This window comes from Nelusetta ayraudi, unplaced genomic scaffold, assembly GCF_046127955.1.
Source record: "Nelusetta ayraudi isolate G7.1 ecotype Tasmania unplaced genomic scaffold, CSIRO-AGI_Nayr_v1 ptg000143l, whole genome shotgun sequence".
Taxonomy (NCBI): Eukaryota; Metazoa; Chordata; class Actinopteri; order Tetraodontiformes; family Monacanthidae; genus Nelusetta; species Nelusetta ayraudi.
In genome coordinates, this window is record NW_027466193.1 from 241425 (window position 1) to 258035 (window position 16611).

The window sequence follows — 16611 nt, forward strand, 5'->3', positions numbered from 1 at the left end:
CAGGGAAGCTTTACATTTTTAACAGGCTCAGATTGCGGCGTCGTGGCCTCCTTCCTGGAGCTCGCGGTGTCTCTTTTTATCTCTAGTCAGCAGGTGTCCATAGGCTTCAGCGCAGTGTCGCCCCCAACCCCCTCCGACAAGTACGAGTCAGTGGGCTCAAATGGCTCAAAGATGTGGCGAGCGGTTGAGCAGCTTCCTCAAAAAAGAAATACAAAAATAAAGGGAAACAAAAAGTGCCCCACGTGGCATGAAAGAATCCCTACTGGTGGTCTGCGAGATGGATGTTTTTTAATTACTTGCTGTCGCTCGCTTGCAGGGAAAATGAGGGCCACACCGGAGTAATGTTGTGTTTCAATTCAGTAATGGTCCGTTGCAACATCTCTCTCCCTTCTTTGGAGAAGAAGCGAGCAAGTGGCCAGATTGTTTAACCCTTTGCAGGGTTGCTCAGTCAAACAATTAGATATTTCTTCAAACGGAACTCTGTGAGGAAGTCAACAGGGGTTGCAAGAAGTGAGTTTTATGAGTTGTTAAGTCCGAGGCCAAATCGGAGTCGTGAGATGTTTCCTCACACTCTTCTACACTATTTAGAATTTATTTGAGACATCATCTTAAGCAGACAGGAACTTTTGTTTCCTTTTGGACATTGGTCATGATGAGTGAATGACTTCTTCGTAGTCAAACAGTCCATGACAACTTCAGCAAGTCACTGCACAGAACTACGAAACGTCTTAAACCGACCTAAAGATCTTCCGTGTCAGCGAGGCACGTCAAGGCTGGTGCAACGCAACAAGATATGCCGACAGGATACAACAGCGCTTTGAAAAATTCAGACTTGCGCCGCTCACAGGTGCACGTCTGGCTTGTCAGCCCTGACGGATACACACAGCACCAGCTGAGCCAACGGCACCTGTGTGCCTCTTCAACCTGGATGATGCTTTTGCACAATCACTGTCACACGGCTGGCAGGTTCATGTTTGAGGGCGGGACAGCCAATTTTTCCGTTGGCCAGTTGGTTGCTTTTTTTTTGTTTTGTTTTGTTTTTGTCCGTGCCCAATGAAAAGTAATTCACTGAAACATTCATGTCGCCTTGGCAGGGACGTCTGGACCCGTTTCAGCGCCATTCTCACAGCGCAAATGGGTTTTTCAGGGAAATCACATTTTGCACCGAACTGTGAAGTTCCAAGGACGCGTTCAACGAACCGGCGCTTTCACATTAATCCGTATCAAATGACAGCCAATAATATTTCCTTTGGTTGGATTGTGGGTGACAGGGGGAGCTGAGGTTTCCGATGTTAAGAGCACAATTAACTGAATGTCAAGACCCTGGCTGCAAGCTGATGCTCTAGTGTCATAACATATTAATAGATTTTAAAGCATCCACAAGCATGAAGGATTTAATACATCTAAATGTGTCCAAAATATCTTTACTGTTGTTCATAAAAAATATATTTCTCTTTATTATTATGTTATTTTTATTTCAGTTCGTGGCGCCTTATCTCGGCACCACCAGACGAAATGTTTTTGGGAAAGCCGACCGCAAATGCAGTTATCTTAGCTCTCAGTTTTCTGTTTTGTAAAGTGGTTGCTGTAAACCAATCAGCATCCAAGTACGTTTGCAGGTCAGACAGTCATTAAAGTTTTTTTTTGTTGCAGATTGTTTGCAACACGTCCTCCAAAAAAGGATGTTACGTCAGTGGTTTTTGGACGTTCTATCTAATCAGATGTGCTGTTGTGTTTCATTTTTCTCTGGCCTCACAAACAGCCAGCAGCTATCTTAAATATTAACTTGGGGGGAAAAAAAGAAGATGTGAGACTTTTAAAACCTGCTTGTGATGTTTAATGAGACAGTGGTGGGATTTGTGGTGCAGCTTCACTGGCCATGCCTCTGGCAATTTGCTTTAACTTTGTTCTTATGCCTGTATTTTTTAAAAAATAAAATAAAAAACCAAAATATCCCTGAGAAATTGAAATATTTAAGGATTTCAGATTGAACATCGACTTGATATTAGTAGTTTGCTGCCAAAGGTTCTGGATACTTAAGTGGGTCCAAGGATGTATGGGTAAGGAAGGAACTTAACAAAGTAGCGAGAGTGTGTATGTCAAAATCACTGGCAGTTGTCACTACAGGGTTTTTGGCTTTGTCACAGGTGACCACACACTCTTTTTTGTCTGTGAGATATACATAAAGTATGTATATACATATGTACGTACGTATGTATGTATGTATGTATGTATGTATTTACTGCCAACACTCAGCAAAGATTGTTTTATTAATGGCTGCAGTAGGAAACCTTCAGTCTCAAAAGATTAGCAAAACAATTGGAAGTCAGCACTGTGTGAAATTGGAAGATTGCCTTGCACAAATGATTAATTTGAAAAAGGAAAACTTACGGGTAATCGTATGGCAAATAATATAAAATGTAGAATCGAAGCTCAAACTCAGCAATCAAGTAGTTCAACAATCCAGTTCAGGCACGAATGAGTCGTCTTATTTCGGCTGCAGCCTCAGAGAGCGCAGCGTTGGATAAAAGTTTTGGGATAATCTGAAAACAATTTACAGGAACTCAAATATTATCATGAGATGTTCAGAGGAAGTTCATCTTTGTTTTTCAAAAGGTGTGGCTGCATCAGACGGATGAACAAATCCAAATGACTTTTTTTTCTTATTTGTTAGCAAGAAAATAAAAATCAAACTCCTTGCCCTGGATGTGTGTCAGGAGTCATTATATATTGCGAAAAAAAGAAAAATAAATCCATTTCTGACCAGGATGGAACTCTGCACATGCACAAGGGGAGCGCGTGGGTTTGCGTGGGTGACGGTTTTAAAAAGAAATTGCAGCATAATGCAGTACATGCAGCGCATAATAAATGCATGAGGTGTATATAACAAATGCACGAGGTGCCCGAGAACTTTTTTATCCGCCACCGTACGGCGGCCTCCTCACGCTTCTCCACGCTCCGCCGGAACAACCCTCACAAGTGCTCCGAGCCACGTCCACCTTTTTTTTTGTTTGCTCCACTGTCCAAACCGTATTCAGACAAACGAGCTAACAGAGTGACGGTAGTCATAACAATCTGTCATAAAAGCCAGCGTGAAAAGGTCACACCGTGGAAATGGTGTTTATTGTCGCCACAAGGTTCGCCATCGGGCACGGGCCGGGATGATGTGATGTGTTTGCTTTTCTCTGGCGCTCGCTCCGCATATCTGTACATTGCTGCGCTGTGTGCTCTTAATTATGTTTTGACAGAATGTCAACTGTGACTAATGGGATTACGCATATATTTTTTCAAGCCATTTACCCAGCCGACAGATTGACAGGCCCCTCAGTGTCTGGTGTCTCGCGGTGCGGAGACGCAAGACGCGGGCTCGACGATTTTTGGCCCGATGATCAAATAACAGTCCTTTGGGTTAGAATCATAATCCGCAACTTGACACTCAGTTTATTGTGTTTGAGTCCAAATTGGGTAAACTTTCAACATGTTACTTTGGGGATGTTTTAGTTTGAGCTGATTGGACAAGTTTGTGGTTTTACCTCCGGTCAAGCCAGCAGCAGTCTCTCGGTAAGTTTTTGACGAAATCTGCCCGGCGACGAAGCCTTTCATCGACCTGTGTGCTCACGAAGAACAAAAAAGAGCCGTCTACATGAAGTTGAAACAAATCAGTGCTTTTCTGAGGCCTTTAATCGAGCGGATCGATTGCGCTTAAGACACCCACAGTATTTACTTAAGGCAGAAATTACAAAAGGGTGATACTGAAGAGCTGAAGAGAAGCACCCCACATCTTTAATATAAGTAATGAAAAATAGTATGAAAAGTATGAAAAATGAAAAGAATAAATGTTAGAGAAGTAGAGATTAACCGACCGTGGTTTTATGGGAAGAGCTGCTGAATATCAACTCATTGGAAGGTTCAGTGGGGGCAACATGGTCACCTCATGGAAGAGGGCTCTTTTAATCCCCGGTCACCCTCTCTTAATATGAGAGACAGATGCAATTATGTCACCACAGACCTCATAAAGAGAGGAAAAGCCTCCCGTCACATGTGGTCCTGGTTGGCGGGGTGAGCAATCGGTGAGGCATAGAAAAAAAGAAGATAATTTAGGAGTTGGATCTCCTGAAAAGACAGTTTTTCAAGTTGCCAAGTTGTTTCATTCCAGAGCAAGAAGCCTGAATTCCAAAGATTCTTTTCACAGAGCAACACAACAACTCACCGAATAAGTCACATTAAAGATGACTGATGTGGACTGACAATCCAGATGCTATCACTTCTTCGCTATGGGCTGTAAACCAAGAAGGACGCAGACGTCTCTTTTTTTTTTTTTTTTGCCTAGCTGCGTAAATGCACCGTTAGGTAAACGTGACAGTTGATTATCGAGACTGTGCAAAGCCCCAAACTGTGTTTTTTTTTGTGTGTGTGGCTAAGGTACCATCGCTTAATTGTGCAGCTCTCAGAATTTTGGCAGCGTTTAGTCTGACGGGGTGCAGACTGGAGTCGGCTGTCATCATCCGCCAGCCCCCGTTGCCAACGCATCAACCGGTGCGAAAATAATTAGAGCTCAAGTAAAATACTGCAGACGGGGAGTAGCTTTGCGATACTAACAAGACGCTCCCAACACAATAGGGGCTTCAAACGCTTTCTTGTCAGCTTCGGGTTTCACCCCGGCAAAAAGCCACGTCTCGTCTCTCGGCGCGTGCCGACCAGTCATGACATTTCATAAAGATTCACAATTTGCATCCTGTCTGTCAGCGTGCGATCTCCTGACTGATTGTGAGGGGAAACATCCATCATGAAGGCCCAGCTGGGATTTTTTTTTTGTTGTTGCTCATTTCTCATTCCGGGTGTCTCCCTGAAAGAAAAACCCCGTTGCAATCCATCATGGACAAGTTGAGGAGACGGCGGAGCGGCGGTTCCGAACCCTGGTGGGGAGAGAGCGCTGAAAACAGCTTGTCCTTCATCTGAGTCGTACGACTTTTACATACTCACATTTGTTTCGACCTTCCGGCTGTTATTCATACCGCCTGAGGAAGTTCTTGATGGTGAAAGCGTAAATCGCACATTTTTTATTTTTTTTTTTTTTTTCACCTCCAAATTCCTTTTTGATGTTTGAATTAATTAAATTCATTGGGGGAAGGGAAAACAAGGCGCTTTAAATAACATTTCCAACCGGTATCCCGCTGAAGGCGGAAGCGAGCGGTCGTGGCGAAGCACCTTGAGAAGAATTTCTGGTGGCAGAAAAAGAAAAAAGGCTTTTGACTTCAGTGCAGTTGTGTGTAATATCTACAAAGCCTTGTGTGAAATATCGTTCTCATTAGCAGCTAAATGCTCCCCGGTTCACCACCTTTTTGTCTAACTTCCGTTGTTTGGAGCTGAGCCGGCACTTTGCATAGGTTACGGCATATGGATATAATAAGTAGCAAATTCTTGGCACGAGGCCACGATGATACCAGACTTTGGCCTGCTGAGCCAGCGCTCTGGCTGGAGCTCCTCACTGGCCAGGGAATAAAGTGATTGAGTTGTGTGGTTCTGATTGGACTGAATGTATAAACTCACTGCCAGGAAACTCGTTTTTCTTTGGGTTTTTTTCAATGCAATCTCTGTTCATCTAATGTGAAATACCATGAAAGTTGTTATTTCTTTCTTATTTTTGACTAATAGGTTGTTTTAATACACTGTCGAAACCAGCTTCTATAAATCTACACTAAAAATGTGTTCACCGACTTGCACCGAGAGTCCAAGTTATGAAATCTCAATCATTGACCGCAGGGAAACCTCAGAACAGCAGAAGGTGTTTTCAGTCAGTCAGTCTTTGACCTGAATTGGATTCCATTACCAACCGTTTCATTTTAGCTTTGGACAAAAACAAAGAAGCAACTGTGACCGAGCTGCCCATAAGATCTGCAGAAGAAGGGGGCGAGGGAGTACAGGAATTGACTGTGAGTGTAGCTGCCGCTAATTGAATTAGCAAAGTGAATGAACTAAATGACATGTTTCCACTGAAAGAAGAACAAAGAACAGGACAGAAAGCTTTTCTTGGTTGACATTTTGTCTTTTCACCCTTGACTGGCTTTGGCAAGAGTTTAATTAAACCCTGTAGTGAATCTCTGCTAGCCACACTGGTAACGTGGGGGCTAATGTCACGACTCAGTCATCATAAATCCCCGAGCTGCAGCTAACAGGCTAAACTGGCTGTAAAACATGACTGCGATAAACAGAAAGGTCATCCAATCGCTTTCCAATTTTTGCAACCTGGTTAAAACAGACGTATTTGTGCGATAAAGCCAGAGGCTTTTGCTTTGTTCCATCCCGGTGTGCCAGGCGATCACATTGTAAATCCACACGACCACATTTTGATCCACATTTTGGGCTGGAGTTCATTGCACAACCCTGTTATTGCACGATGTTTGCCAGGAATTTGTTTCAAAGCCTGATACACTTTCCGTAAAATAAACAGCTCGCGAGGCAGCTAGATTCCGTCCACCTGATTTTTAACTTCACGGACTGAAGGCGTTTGTTGTTGCAGGAGGTCAAGAACACGCCTGGACCGTTCCCTAAAATAGTGAAGGTGTGAGCTGCGCTGACAGGAATTTCCTTTCACACTCTGCCCATGTCTGTGGAGCCTTCGGAGGCTCCCTGTGTGGCCCCGGACCCCCTGATTGGATTTACGGCATTTTTCAGGTGGAGCGGACAAAGCGGTGTTGTCTTTGCCGAGTGAGCGGCGATGGGACCGCTTTCAGCGGCATGTTCACATCTGAGCTGAGACAATATGTTCGGAACACTTAGCTTCTCCTCTGGGGTTGGAGTTACAAATCTCTGAAAGAGCGAGGAAGGAACATCCCGCAGGGAGCCGAGCTAGGAATGATTCACTGACTTCCCGCTTGGGCGTTTGTTTGCTGTCAGCGTTACTGGAAGAAATTAACATGCGTGCCGTGCCATGCAGGGCATAACTGCGCACGATATTGACTTTTAAAAGCAGAGCAAAAGGCAGAAGGCGAGATGGCGCTTTTGATGCCTCGGCAGTGATCCCGCGCTGCGTGTGTCAGTCATTCGAGCGTTGCTCTGATGTTTAACTTGAAGCCGTAATATACGACACACATCGGGATAAATCGTGTTTTTCCTCGTTTTGTTTTCCACATCGGAGATTAATAATGCTCACATTGCCGTACTGTAGATAATCTGCTGCCGGCAGGTGGTGGGACGGACGTGGCGACCGTTCCGATGCAACACAACTGGAGATACAATCATTTCCATTCCTTGCATTCCTGTTTCTCATCAAACTCTAGTGCGTTATCCGCGGTGCATCTGACAGTACAGAGATTCAGCTGTACCACAGAACTGAAAGGCCCAGAGGTTTTGAATGCATAGGGGGTGGGGAGGGAGGTCCTGTCTCTTTCAGACGTTCTTTTGTCAAGCCTCTGTGGTCTTGAGCCAAGCTGTTTGTCTCAAATCCAATGGCAGGGGAAAGGTCGAATGAAAGCACAGTCTGCATAAGAAAGACAAAGACACGAGAAACAGAGAATAGAAGAAGAAGCTTTTTTTTTCTTTTTTCTTTTTTCTTTTTCTGCTGAGGAAAAACTACCTGTCGAAAAATGGTGCAGGAAGTCTTTATTTCTTATCGAATTTGCCGCCTTAGGAAAGTCCGCTCAGGCCCTTGTTAGTTTATAAAGTTTTATTGTTTTCTCTTCTGGTGCAGAATTCCAGCAAGAAAATGAAAAATGCGCAATGCAGAAAATGTTTCATTGATTCACTTTTTTTTTTTTGGTTGTTTCACAAACAACACAAGCAGCTTTCTGGATGTAATAGTGACAGCAACAAGGAGCAATTAAAAAGATTTCTGTTAAGAAGGAAAACAGAGCTCATACTTGAATACACAGTAGGTTTCTAATGAAAAACTTAAATGCAAAACATTAATCCAAACACTGTATGGAATCAAGCATATGCATCACCAGGGGATTCATTAATTAAAAAAAGAAAAGAAAACAGCCCCAGTCAAATGTTTAGTTCAATGATTTTGTTGGAGCTTGCTCAGTGATGCGCACCTTTTAATTTCAGCCCCACAGTTTTTCCACAAATTAACTTGAAGTTTAGCTTTTGTCCTCGCTGATGGTTTATTGAACGTAGTTGCTCCTCTGAGGTGGTGTTTACGTTCCCTCCTTTGGAACAGCTTTTGGATACATTTGGACAAGTGTTGATCGTTTCTTTCTTCTTCTCGTCCTTCTTCTCCTTCTTCTTGTCTTTCCTTGCCATCAATCGAATAATTTTGAATTCAGCGAGTCCTTGAGTTTGAATGCATGTCGACGTGGCTATTGTTGTTTCTCTGCCAGGACTTTTGTTCACCTTTCTGTGGATTCTATTGTTGTGGTCTGTGATTGTTGTGCTGTGGGTTAAATGGACAGAAAGGTGGAGACACAGGAGTGCTTTTTCATGCAGGAAAACTTTGATCGTCTCGACTGAGACGCACTTCAATGTTGTTACTTTTAGTTTGAGCGTGTTTGACTGCAGAGAAAATCCACTATGTCTGCAAATGAATATTTTTCCATAATTTTGTCATTTCTCATTTGTCATTTATGCACAAAATAAACGCAGCACAAAACAAACACAAAATATCAACATTTAACACATCCCCAATAGCAAGCTTAATAGGTGACTTTGTAAATGGGTGTGACTCCCTGCACTGTGCAGTAAGGAAGACTCAGCTTCATTGGAACATGAATCTGATGTGTGTGTGTGTGTGTGTCTGTTTATCTCCCCTCAAGCACCCTTCAGCATCACAGCTTCTAATAGACCTTCACCGTATTCATTTTACCGCTCTCCGCGCGAACCACTTAGCGTATCTCCTTTTCGGCCAACACATGCTAATTGCGTAGTGGACGGGAAAAAGCACCTGAACTTCTGGGATGGTTGCGGGTCGTGAGCGACTGTTATGTCGCGCCTTTCCCTGCCGCCGGTGTTACTTGTTTGATGAAGCGCAGGTCATTGATTTAACAAACTCGCGCCCATTCAGCCACGGTGCCTCTTTGTGTGCGCCGGGCAGATTATTGATTAGCGTTTTTGAGCAGCCTGAATGGAGGCTCCAAACTGTTCAACTGTCGCTGCGGTTTGCCCTTGAGTGTTTGCTCCCTGCTCGAGGTTGTCGGGCCGTACAAAGCGCCACATGCTGCTCACACGTCAAACAACTGCTACGAAAAAATGGCTGTGGCTTCGGCTCCACAGAACGCACCCCCTTGCGCCGTGCGTGTTTCCAGCTCTAATGATATCCAGGTTGGGTGGGCGTCATGTGTGCAGGAATTGGAGGTCTGCGGCGCTGATAGCACCCTGTAGGGACGCAGGGGTGATAATGAAATCCCCCACCAGCCACATTAACCAAACACAAGTCAGGGACGCATGGGGGACGCATTAGTCGTAAATCAAGGCAAAATGGCCCATGTGGCTTTTCAGAGGAGCGGCGGGGCCGACGCGTGAAAGGGCCGGGCTTTCTCTCGGCGCTGCGCAGCCTCTAAATGGGACCGGCGATGTTTCCATCTGAGCGGCTCTTATCAGATGTCATATTCCTGGCGCGAGATTGGACAACGTGCCCGCAGCTCTGCCACGTTCACTTGTTCCCGAACGACTCGTGTGAAAATGATTCTCACATGCAACCCGCCTGCGTTCGCTCCCCCAGGTCTGGTGATTGGCATTTCTATGACTCCGCCCATCCTCGACAGCGGCAAAGGGGACCTCGTGATTCCAGTGCGCACCACGCTCACCATCACATGCAGGTAAAATGTGCGCGTCCCCCGTTTGTGAGATTGTCTTCGTCACCTGCCTCCATCTGAACCTACGTGCTCTCTGCACTCCCTTCTCTTGCGCCAGCTAACTTCATGTCCTTGCTGTGTATTAAAAAAAAAAAAGATCTCTGGGTGTATGAATTTCACATTGAATTACAGAATTGTTGTGAATCTTTTAAAAATGAGTGCATTTAATCCGGTAAAACGGGCGCTATGGCCATTCTAGTTTTTTGGTCTATGTGGGGGGCGCTATTGAGCAAGTGTGTAAAATTCTTTAAAAAAAAATGAAATTGAGGTTTGAAGCGCAGGTGCCGAGAAAAATAAAAATGATAATAATGATAATAATAATCATACAAAGAACAAACGGCTTTGACTTCAGAGCAGGTCTATCGCCGGGGGTTAGTACCGAATTAAATTACATTTAGAGTAACCCCTTTTACTGCAAACTTTATGACTGAAATAGGTTATCACTAACAACACATACAGTACATCGTAGTGCAACATAGTACGACACTTTCTTACCTGCTTTTATGGCTGGGGAATCAAAGCCTCGACAAAATAACACAAATTTTGTTTCCACGGTGCAGGGGTCAATAAAACCAACTTGTTGTTGGTTTTTTTTGTCATAATTTGTCTCAGCCTGGCACCAGAAACAGAGTAGTCCTCCCTTGGGTTATATGCAGGGCAAAAGTCAAGGCATTCATTCATTTTCCATACCAATCACAGCAATGCAAAAGAAATGTCACTCCAGTCAAAACTACTCTGTAATCTAGAAAATAATCACATCCACCACTAAAAATTGTTGTTCGGAATGTTGCAAAAGACAGATAGATTTTCTGCATGTTTTATGAGGAGAGTGTTAGAATATAAAAAACATCCTCTGCTGATGATAAGAAATAAATATGTCCAACCCAGTTTACACAAACTAGCACTTCTGACGTAAAACTGTCACGTCAAATCACCAACACATTGCCTTCAGAAGCAATTTATTCCTCTTGGGACTGTGAGATTTTCGAAAAACCTAATTGCCTCTTCAGCCGGACCTCTGCTTCCAATTTGAAATCCACCCGTCTAATGTTAAAAACACACGGAAATACGTTCACATCCACAGAGACGTTGGTTTTTTTCAGCCTTCACTTGGCCGCCAACCCTAATTGAAAGTGAGTTGTAGCGAGATATGAAATCCCTCGAAATAACCATCCCTTTATCCGTATTAAATCCCTGCCCGCTGCCAAGTCTTCATTTCATTAGCCGTTTTGTTTCTGCGGCGCAGGGAAAGAACCGTCCCCTGATTTTTAAAAAGTTGTTTGCTCGAGGTTCTCATGTGACAGGTGCTTTTCAGGTAAGCCCCACTTTAGGAATTTAGTCATCGCAGAGTACAGTTTTCTAGACAGAAATGAAAATGCTAATCCGCTCCGGAGCACTTTCTGATTGCCATTTCCATTCCGGTCGTTATTTCCACTTGTCACATGTTGGCATCTGTACTTGCGGTTGACGGATGGAGGCAGGGGGTCAGAGAATCTGACAAACGTTACGATTTCCTACGTCTTTTTTTTTAACGGTTAGATTCAAGACAGGCGATAATAGCAGCACAGATGACATTTCAATCACCATCACATAGCCGAAAAACGCACGTCACAGCGCTAACTGACATAGCTGGGTACGTTTGCTGGTTGGCAGTTAGCAAGGTTCGCAACCATGTTGATGGCATTAGGTCACCGGTGTAATGATGTGAAAGGGACGCAGCTATCATTAACCATTCAATGTACTTCAGCTCAAAAAAATATATATATAAATAAAAATGTTTAATGCTACCAACAACACCTCTGAATGTGAGGTAGTTGAAGATTAAAAAAATCTTTTAACCTTCATTCCACTCTCACCATTTGACTACCTTTGCTATTCAGTCTGAATGCACTTCATAGTATTCAGTCTAGACGAACACAACTCCTGTTGAATAGTTAATGCAAACCCATTTTTCTTTTTAATGTCCTCCTGTCTGTCGCATCAGAGGACAACACACACTGGCGTGGTCCTGGCCTGATGAGACGTTGGAGGTACAGGAGATAACCAGCCGTCAGCACCAGTTAGCGTCCACCAGCAGCCCGGACCAGAGGGTCGCAGTGGTCAGCGAGTGTCCTGGCCAGTCCAGCAGGCCGTACTGCAAGAGGCTGTCCCTGCTGTGGGCTCAGGCCAGGGACACGGGATACTACAGCTGCTACTACAAGGATGTCAAGACCGTCGTCGTCGGCACCACAGGCGTCCAAATTTACGTCTTTGTCAGAGGTGAGCCGCCCATCCTGCGATTCAAACCCCGTCTGTACGCAGCACTTTCAATTTGAAACAACACTCGAAATTAGAACATAGTAGACAACACGCAAAACGGTTGGGTTTCAATCAATCAATCAATCAATCAATCAATCAATAATTTTTTTTCTTGTAAAGCTTCAAATCACATCCAACAGTATCCCAAACCGCTTTGCACAATCGGAGGGAAAAACCAGCTGATGGGATCTGATGGGTTTGACAACATGCCTGTTGCATACGCGGGGAATACCTGAGTCGCTCTGATGACACAACTTGCCTCCACAAAATGCCACAGTTGGATGTGACAACAGTCAGCAAGGGATTCCACACTCTGCATGCAAACAGCCCAAATACAGAGGAAAAAAAGAGAAATCCTGATCCAGGTTTTCCATCCATCTTTACCCTGTGATAAAATAGCAACTTCCACGTAGTGTCACCGACCTTCACTCCGGACCGGCAGGCATCACACCTCCATAAACGGGGCCGGCCTTGATGGAAAAGCAATTGGATAATTGGTTGTTTTGGTGTCACACCTGCCTGAGTGAAGTCTTTCTGCTGTTAGCTCTGAGTTTTCCTTGGGTGCCTCACAAGAAAATCACAAAAGTCCTACTGAGGCAGATCCGCTGTTTGAGCAAGACTGCAGCATCAAAGCAGCCCCGGCATTCTTTGGTGCTGGGAGTTGTTGACTTTGCCTGTGTGACACGCTGGAAGCTTGAAAGATTAATGTTTGTGGGAAAAAACGGAGATTCAGCGTGTTTGATGTAGGCAGAAGCAAGCAGCTTGGTAGCCTTCCTAATTAGAGTGGTACATATAAGGCGTGTGCGAAGAGGCGCAAGCAACTCTCATTAAACCCACCCACTTCAGAGTGGCAAAATAAAGTGGGTGTGTTTTGCAACTGGATGTTTTACAATAAAATCCAAATCCAAGTCTCTGTAGCTCACTCTCACAGGAACCGAGCTTTCGGCTTTATTCATTAGCTATGATTTGTCGTTGTTTGTTTTTTTTCCGTGTTTCCAATAAGACGATTAAAACGCAACTCTCTCACGTTCTCACACTGACACCGACTCCTCTAAGCTCATCATCCCCCTCCCGGTGCGGAGTAAAAACCCACAGGGGATGGAGAGAAAGGGGCTGCAGATGATTTTCATGTTCCTGCCGACCAATCATCTCCTGGGAAATCCCTGTTTATTTCCACCGACGAGCGCTGCCCAAACTGCGTCCGGAGAGCCAAGCGGGAGTCTGATCAGGATGAGAAGAGCGCGGCAGCGGTAAATGAGACCCAGCATGTGGTCAGATCAGAAGAGATGCTAGCGGAGCAATTGGGACACGCAACCCCGTCACAAACCGCACACTTTCCTGTGAACGTTCAGGCGAAGAAATAACACTTCTCCTCTGCACTCCAAGCCTGGTTCATATACCGACGCTTTTTTGCCGAGCTTGGCCGCAGGCAGGACATTTCCTCGACCAGAATAAGTCTAACAACTGCAGTGAGTGATTGCGGAGATCTGAAACTGCGGGGAAATTGTGTGCATTTCTCTTACTTGTGTGTTTCTAGCCTGCCGTGGGGCAGAAATATAAGCGTCTCAGCAGGACTGATTATTTGGCTTTGGCACTAAACTGAAGTCAGATTGATAGGGCGAGATACAGTTCCCTTATAGGGGGCGTAAAAAAGAGAAACAGAAGAAAATACAAAGTAAGATTGATAGATGTGGGAACGTATCACCACTGCCACTGGAGCTGAGAAATAAGCTTTGTGTTTTATAGTTTCCATAATAGCTGGAGGAATTACAAAAACAACCCAGTGTTGTCCTTCTGTCATAAACTTAGAAATTTACGTAATTTAAGATTTATTTTGAGCAATGATTTTGGTCGGAGGCATGCTGTCTACTATTTTACAGGCCTTTGTTTTTGTATTGCGGTCTATTGTGGCCACTCCTTAAAAAATCTTATTGGAAGTCCGGTGTCCGGCTCTTACATCCACGGTGTTTTCATTTCAGGAGAGTCATTTCAAGTCAATGAATCAATAAAAAATGTTTTTTTAAACCAATAAGAATCACATAGTCTTGCGGCGTCGTAAATAGCGTGTGCAATGCCCTCCAAAGCCGCTAGCGCTACTTTATTGCCCGGACGGCGAGCCACAAACTGTCAGTAAAGAGGGAAACATCAAGGTGTCAGGGAAGAGACGCTCGCCACTAACAGGCGGCTTAGGGCCAAAACCGTGGCAGCCAGGATTAAAGCCCTCGGCTGTCAGTCTCTCGGCCGCGCCTAATGTTATTTACTGGCCCGGTGACAGGCCGGAACATTAAAGGTAATCGTGATGGACTCGACGACACGCAGGCCAGTCTTTGGCTTCGTCATGGCGCCGCGTGATGTCCGAAGAGTTCGAACCACCAGTAATGGCATAATTACACTGGTAATAGCCGCCATTATCCCGGCTACTGGTGTGAGGATTGTCTGCTTACTCTTACTTTTTTTTTTTTTTTTTTATTATCATTATTATCATTTCTGCATCCAGACCCTGAGCAGCCCTTCCTCAAGAGAGGCGGTGAGGACGGCGGCAGCAACCTGGAGACCATTTTGATCATGCGGCTCTCCACCCACGTCACCGTGCCGTGTTTGGTCACCGTGCCCGATCTCAACGTCACCCTGCAAACGGTGGGTGCCTCTTCTGTTACTCAACCTGAGGCAGGCGGTCAAGTGGGGGACTCATGACTAACCTGCCCTGTCGCCGCAGTATCCCACGACGCTGGACAGCAACAGGATGACGTGGGACAACAAGCGAGGCTGGACCATCCCGCGGCAGGTCATCGAGAACGTGCCCCTGGTCCTGTTTATGACGTGCATGGCGGTGCTTCAAGGCAAAGAATACCAGTCGGCAAGCTTCCTCATCCACGCCACAGGTAAAAAAAAAAGAAAATTAAAAAAAAAAGAATCAGGAAGAAAGAATCATTGTGGTGGAGTGTTGGCTTTTTCTGGGTTTCTGCCAAAGGGTGAGAAGAAAGAAAAAACTTGGCTGTAACCCAAACATTGACAATAGCGGTCGGCAAAAACAAAATAAAGAGTGACAAGTCAATCGCAGCCAACAATAGCAGCAGGTCCAGGAGGTTTCCTGCAACAAGCAATGAACCGGTAGCCAATTTAAAGGATGATTCCACGGGAATATTACAAGAGCAATAAGTGCCACCGTAATATGACGCTCACGAGTCGACCTAATAAACATATAGTCAAGCTTTCCCTTCTTTATCCTCCCTTTTATTCCTCCCCAATGGCAAATACTTCAAATGACCTATGAGGCATGGGTACTAAGATCTTCGTGCTGGGTTCCTACATCTTCATCAACATCCAGTTTCAAAGACCCAACACAGCACACTAAATGTTCTGTAAATGAATGATGGGTTCAATGAAAAGCGCTTTGGGTGCTTTGAAAAGCACTATACAAATCCAATCCAGCATTATTATTTATTATTATTATTCACTTTGCTTTTCTCACTCCGATTCATTTTTCAAGCACTCAACGACATGTTTTTTTTTTTTCCAATTATATGTTTTTTATTCTGTCTCTCACAACATAAGGGCTCTCTCATCGTATTGCACAGCAATCCAGTGACGATGCTGATGCGTCCAAACAATAAATTAAATTGTTGTCGCGCAATAAATGAAACAGAGAAAAAAAGTTCTTGTTTGAATGAGGCTTAAGCCGCTGTGCAAGGCGAATTAAAAGTGCAGACAGAGCAGAGATGTTTAAATGTAGGTGGAGTAAGGTGGGGTGGGAGCGGAGGCTCTTTTGCGGCCAGTGAGCTCGCTCACCTCTCACTTTGTAGAGAAAACCAGACCCGCTGCTGTCGGGTCCAAAAGTAACAGGAGCTTCGGACAGTGCAGGTCCACACTCTGCGCTAATGGAGCGTTGAGGCAATCAGAGAACCACTGTCTGCTGCACAGTCCCAGCACCACTTAGCTTCTTTTTTTTTTCGTCTTTTGTTTTTTTTTTTTAAAAAACAAAAAAAACCTCCAACACGTCATGTCCAGCAACTGCAGAGGGAAACAGGGTTTAAATATCAGAGGCAGCAGGTTTGCCCTGCAATTTTTAAACACTCTTATCTGTCTTTCCCTGAGGTTTATACCATTTTAATTTCCTCCAATGATTTAAAGCTTGACACATGAATGGGGAAAAGTTCAGGCCTGTGACAGACACTTTCTTTATAGTAGGATGACTCCTCCGCACCAAAGGAAGGTCACTTCCTTTGGTGCTGCGAGGAAGGAAAACCTGCCTCTTTTTGCCACCACTGTCCCACCGTCTCTTCCTCCCCCACCCCCTCCCCTCTTCCCCCCTCTTTTCTCTTTGCCATACAGGAAGTCATGTTTACAACATCAAGCTGTTTCCTGAAGACCCGGTTGAGCTGATAGTGGGGGAGACCCTCACCATGAACTGCACTGCGCTGGTTGAGTTTGACACAGGAGTGGACTTCCAGTGGTCCTACCCCGGCAGACCGGTAGGCGCATCAGTAGGTCGGCGAAATGACGTTAATGAATGAAAAATCTG

The 16611-nt window shown here is 44.8% G+C and overlaps 1 protein-coding gene across 2 annotated transcripts in view; it reads left to right on the forward strand.

The window, feature by feature from the left end:
• The window catches only part of flt4 (fms related receptor tyrosine kinase 4), a 51270-nt gene that overhangs the window by 8251 nt on the left and 26408 nt on the right, over positions 1-16611 (forward strand). For both annotated transcript variants that reach the window (XR_012925341.1, XM_076013128.1), the window contains exons 2-6: positions 9659-9755; positions 11776-12050; positions 14587-14726; positions 14806-14971; positions 16422-16561. Coding sequence is in view for 1 of the 2 variants with exons in the window: in XM_076013128.1 (XP_075869243.1) it covers positions 9659-9755; positions 11776-12050; positions 14587-14726; positions 14806-14971; positions 16422-16561 (818 nt within the window). In the remaining variant the exon portion in view is untranslated. The remainder of the gene's footprint in view (positions 1-9658; positions 9756-11775; positions 12051-14586; positions 14727-14805; positions 14972-16421; positions 16562-16611) is intronic.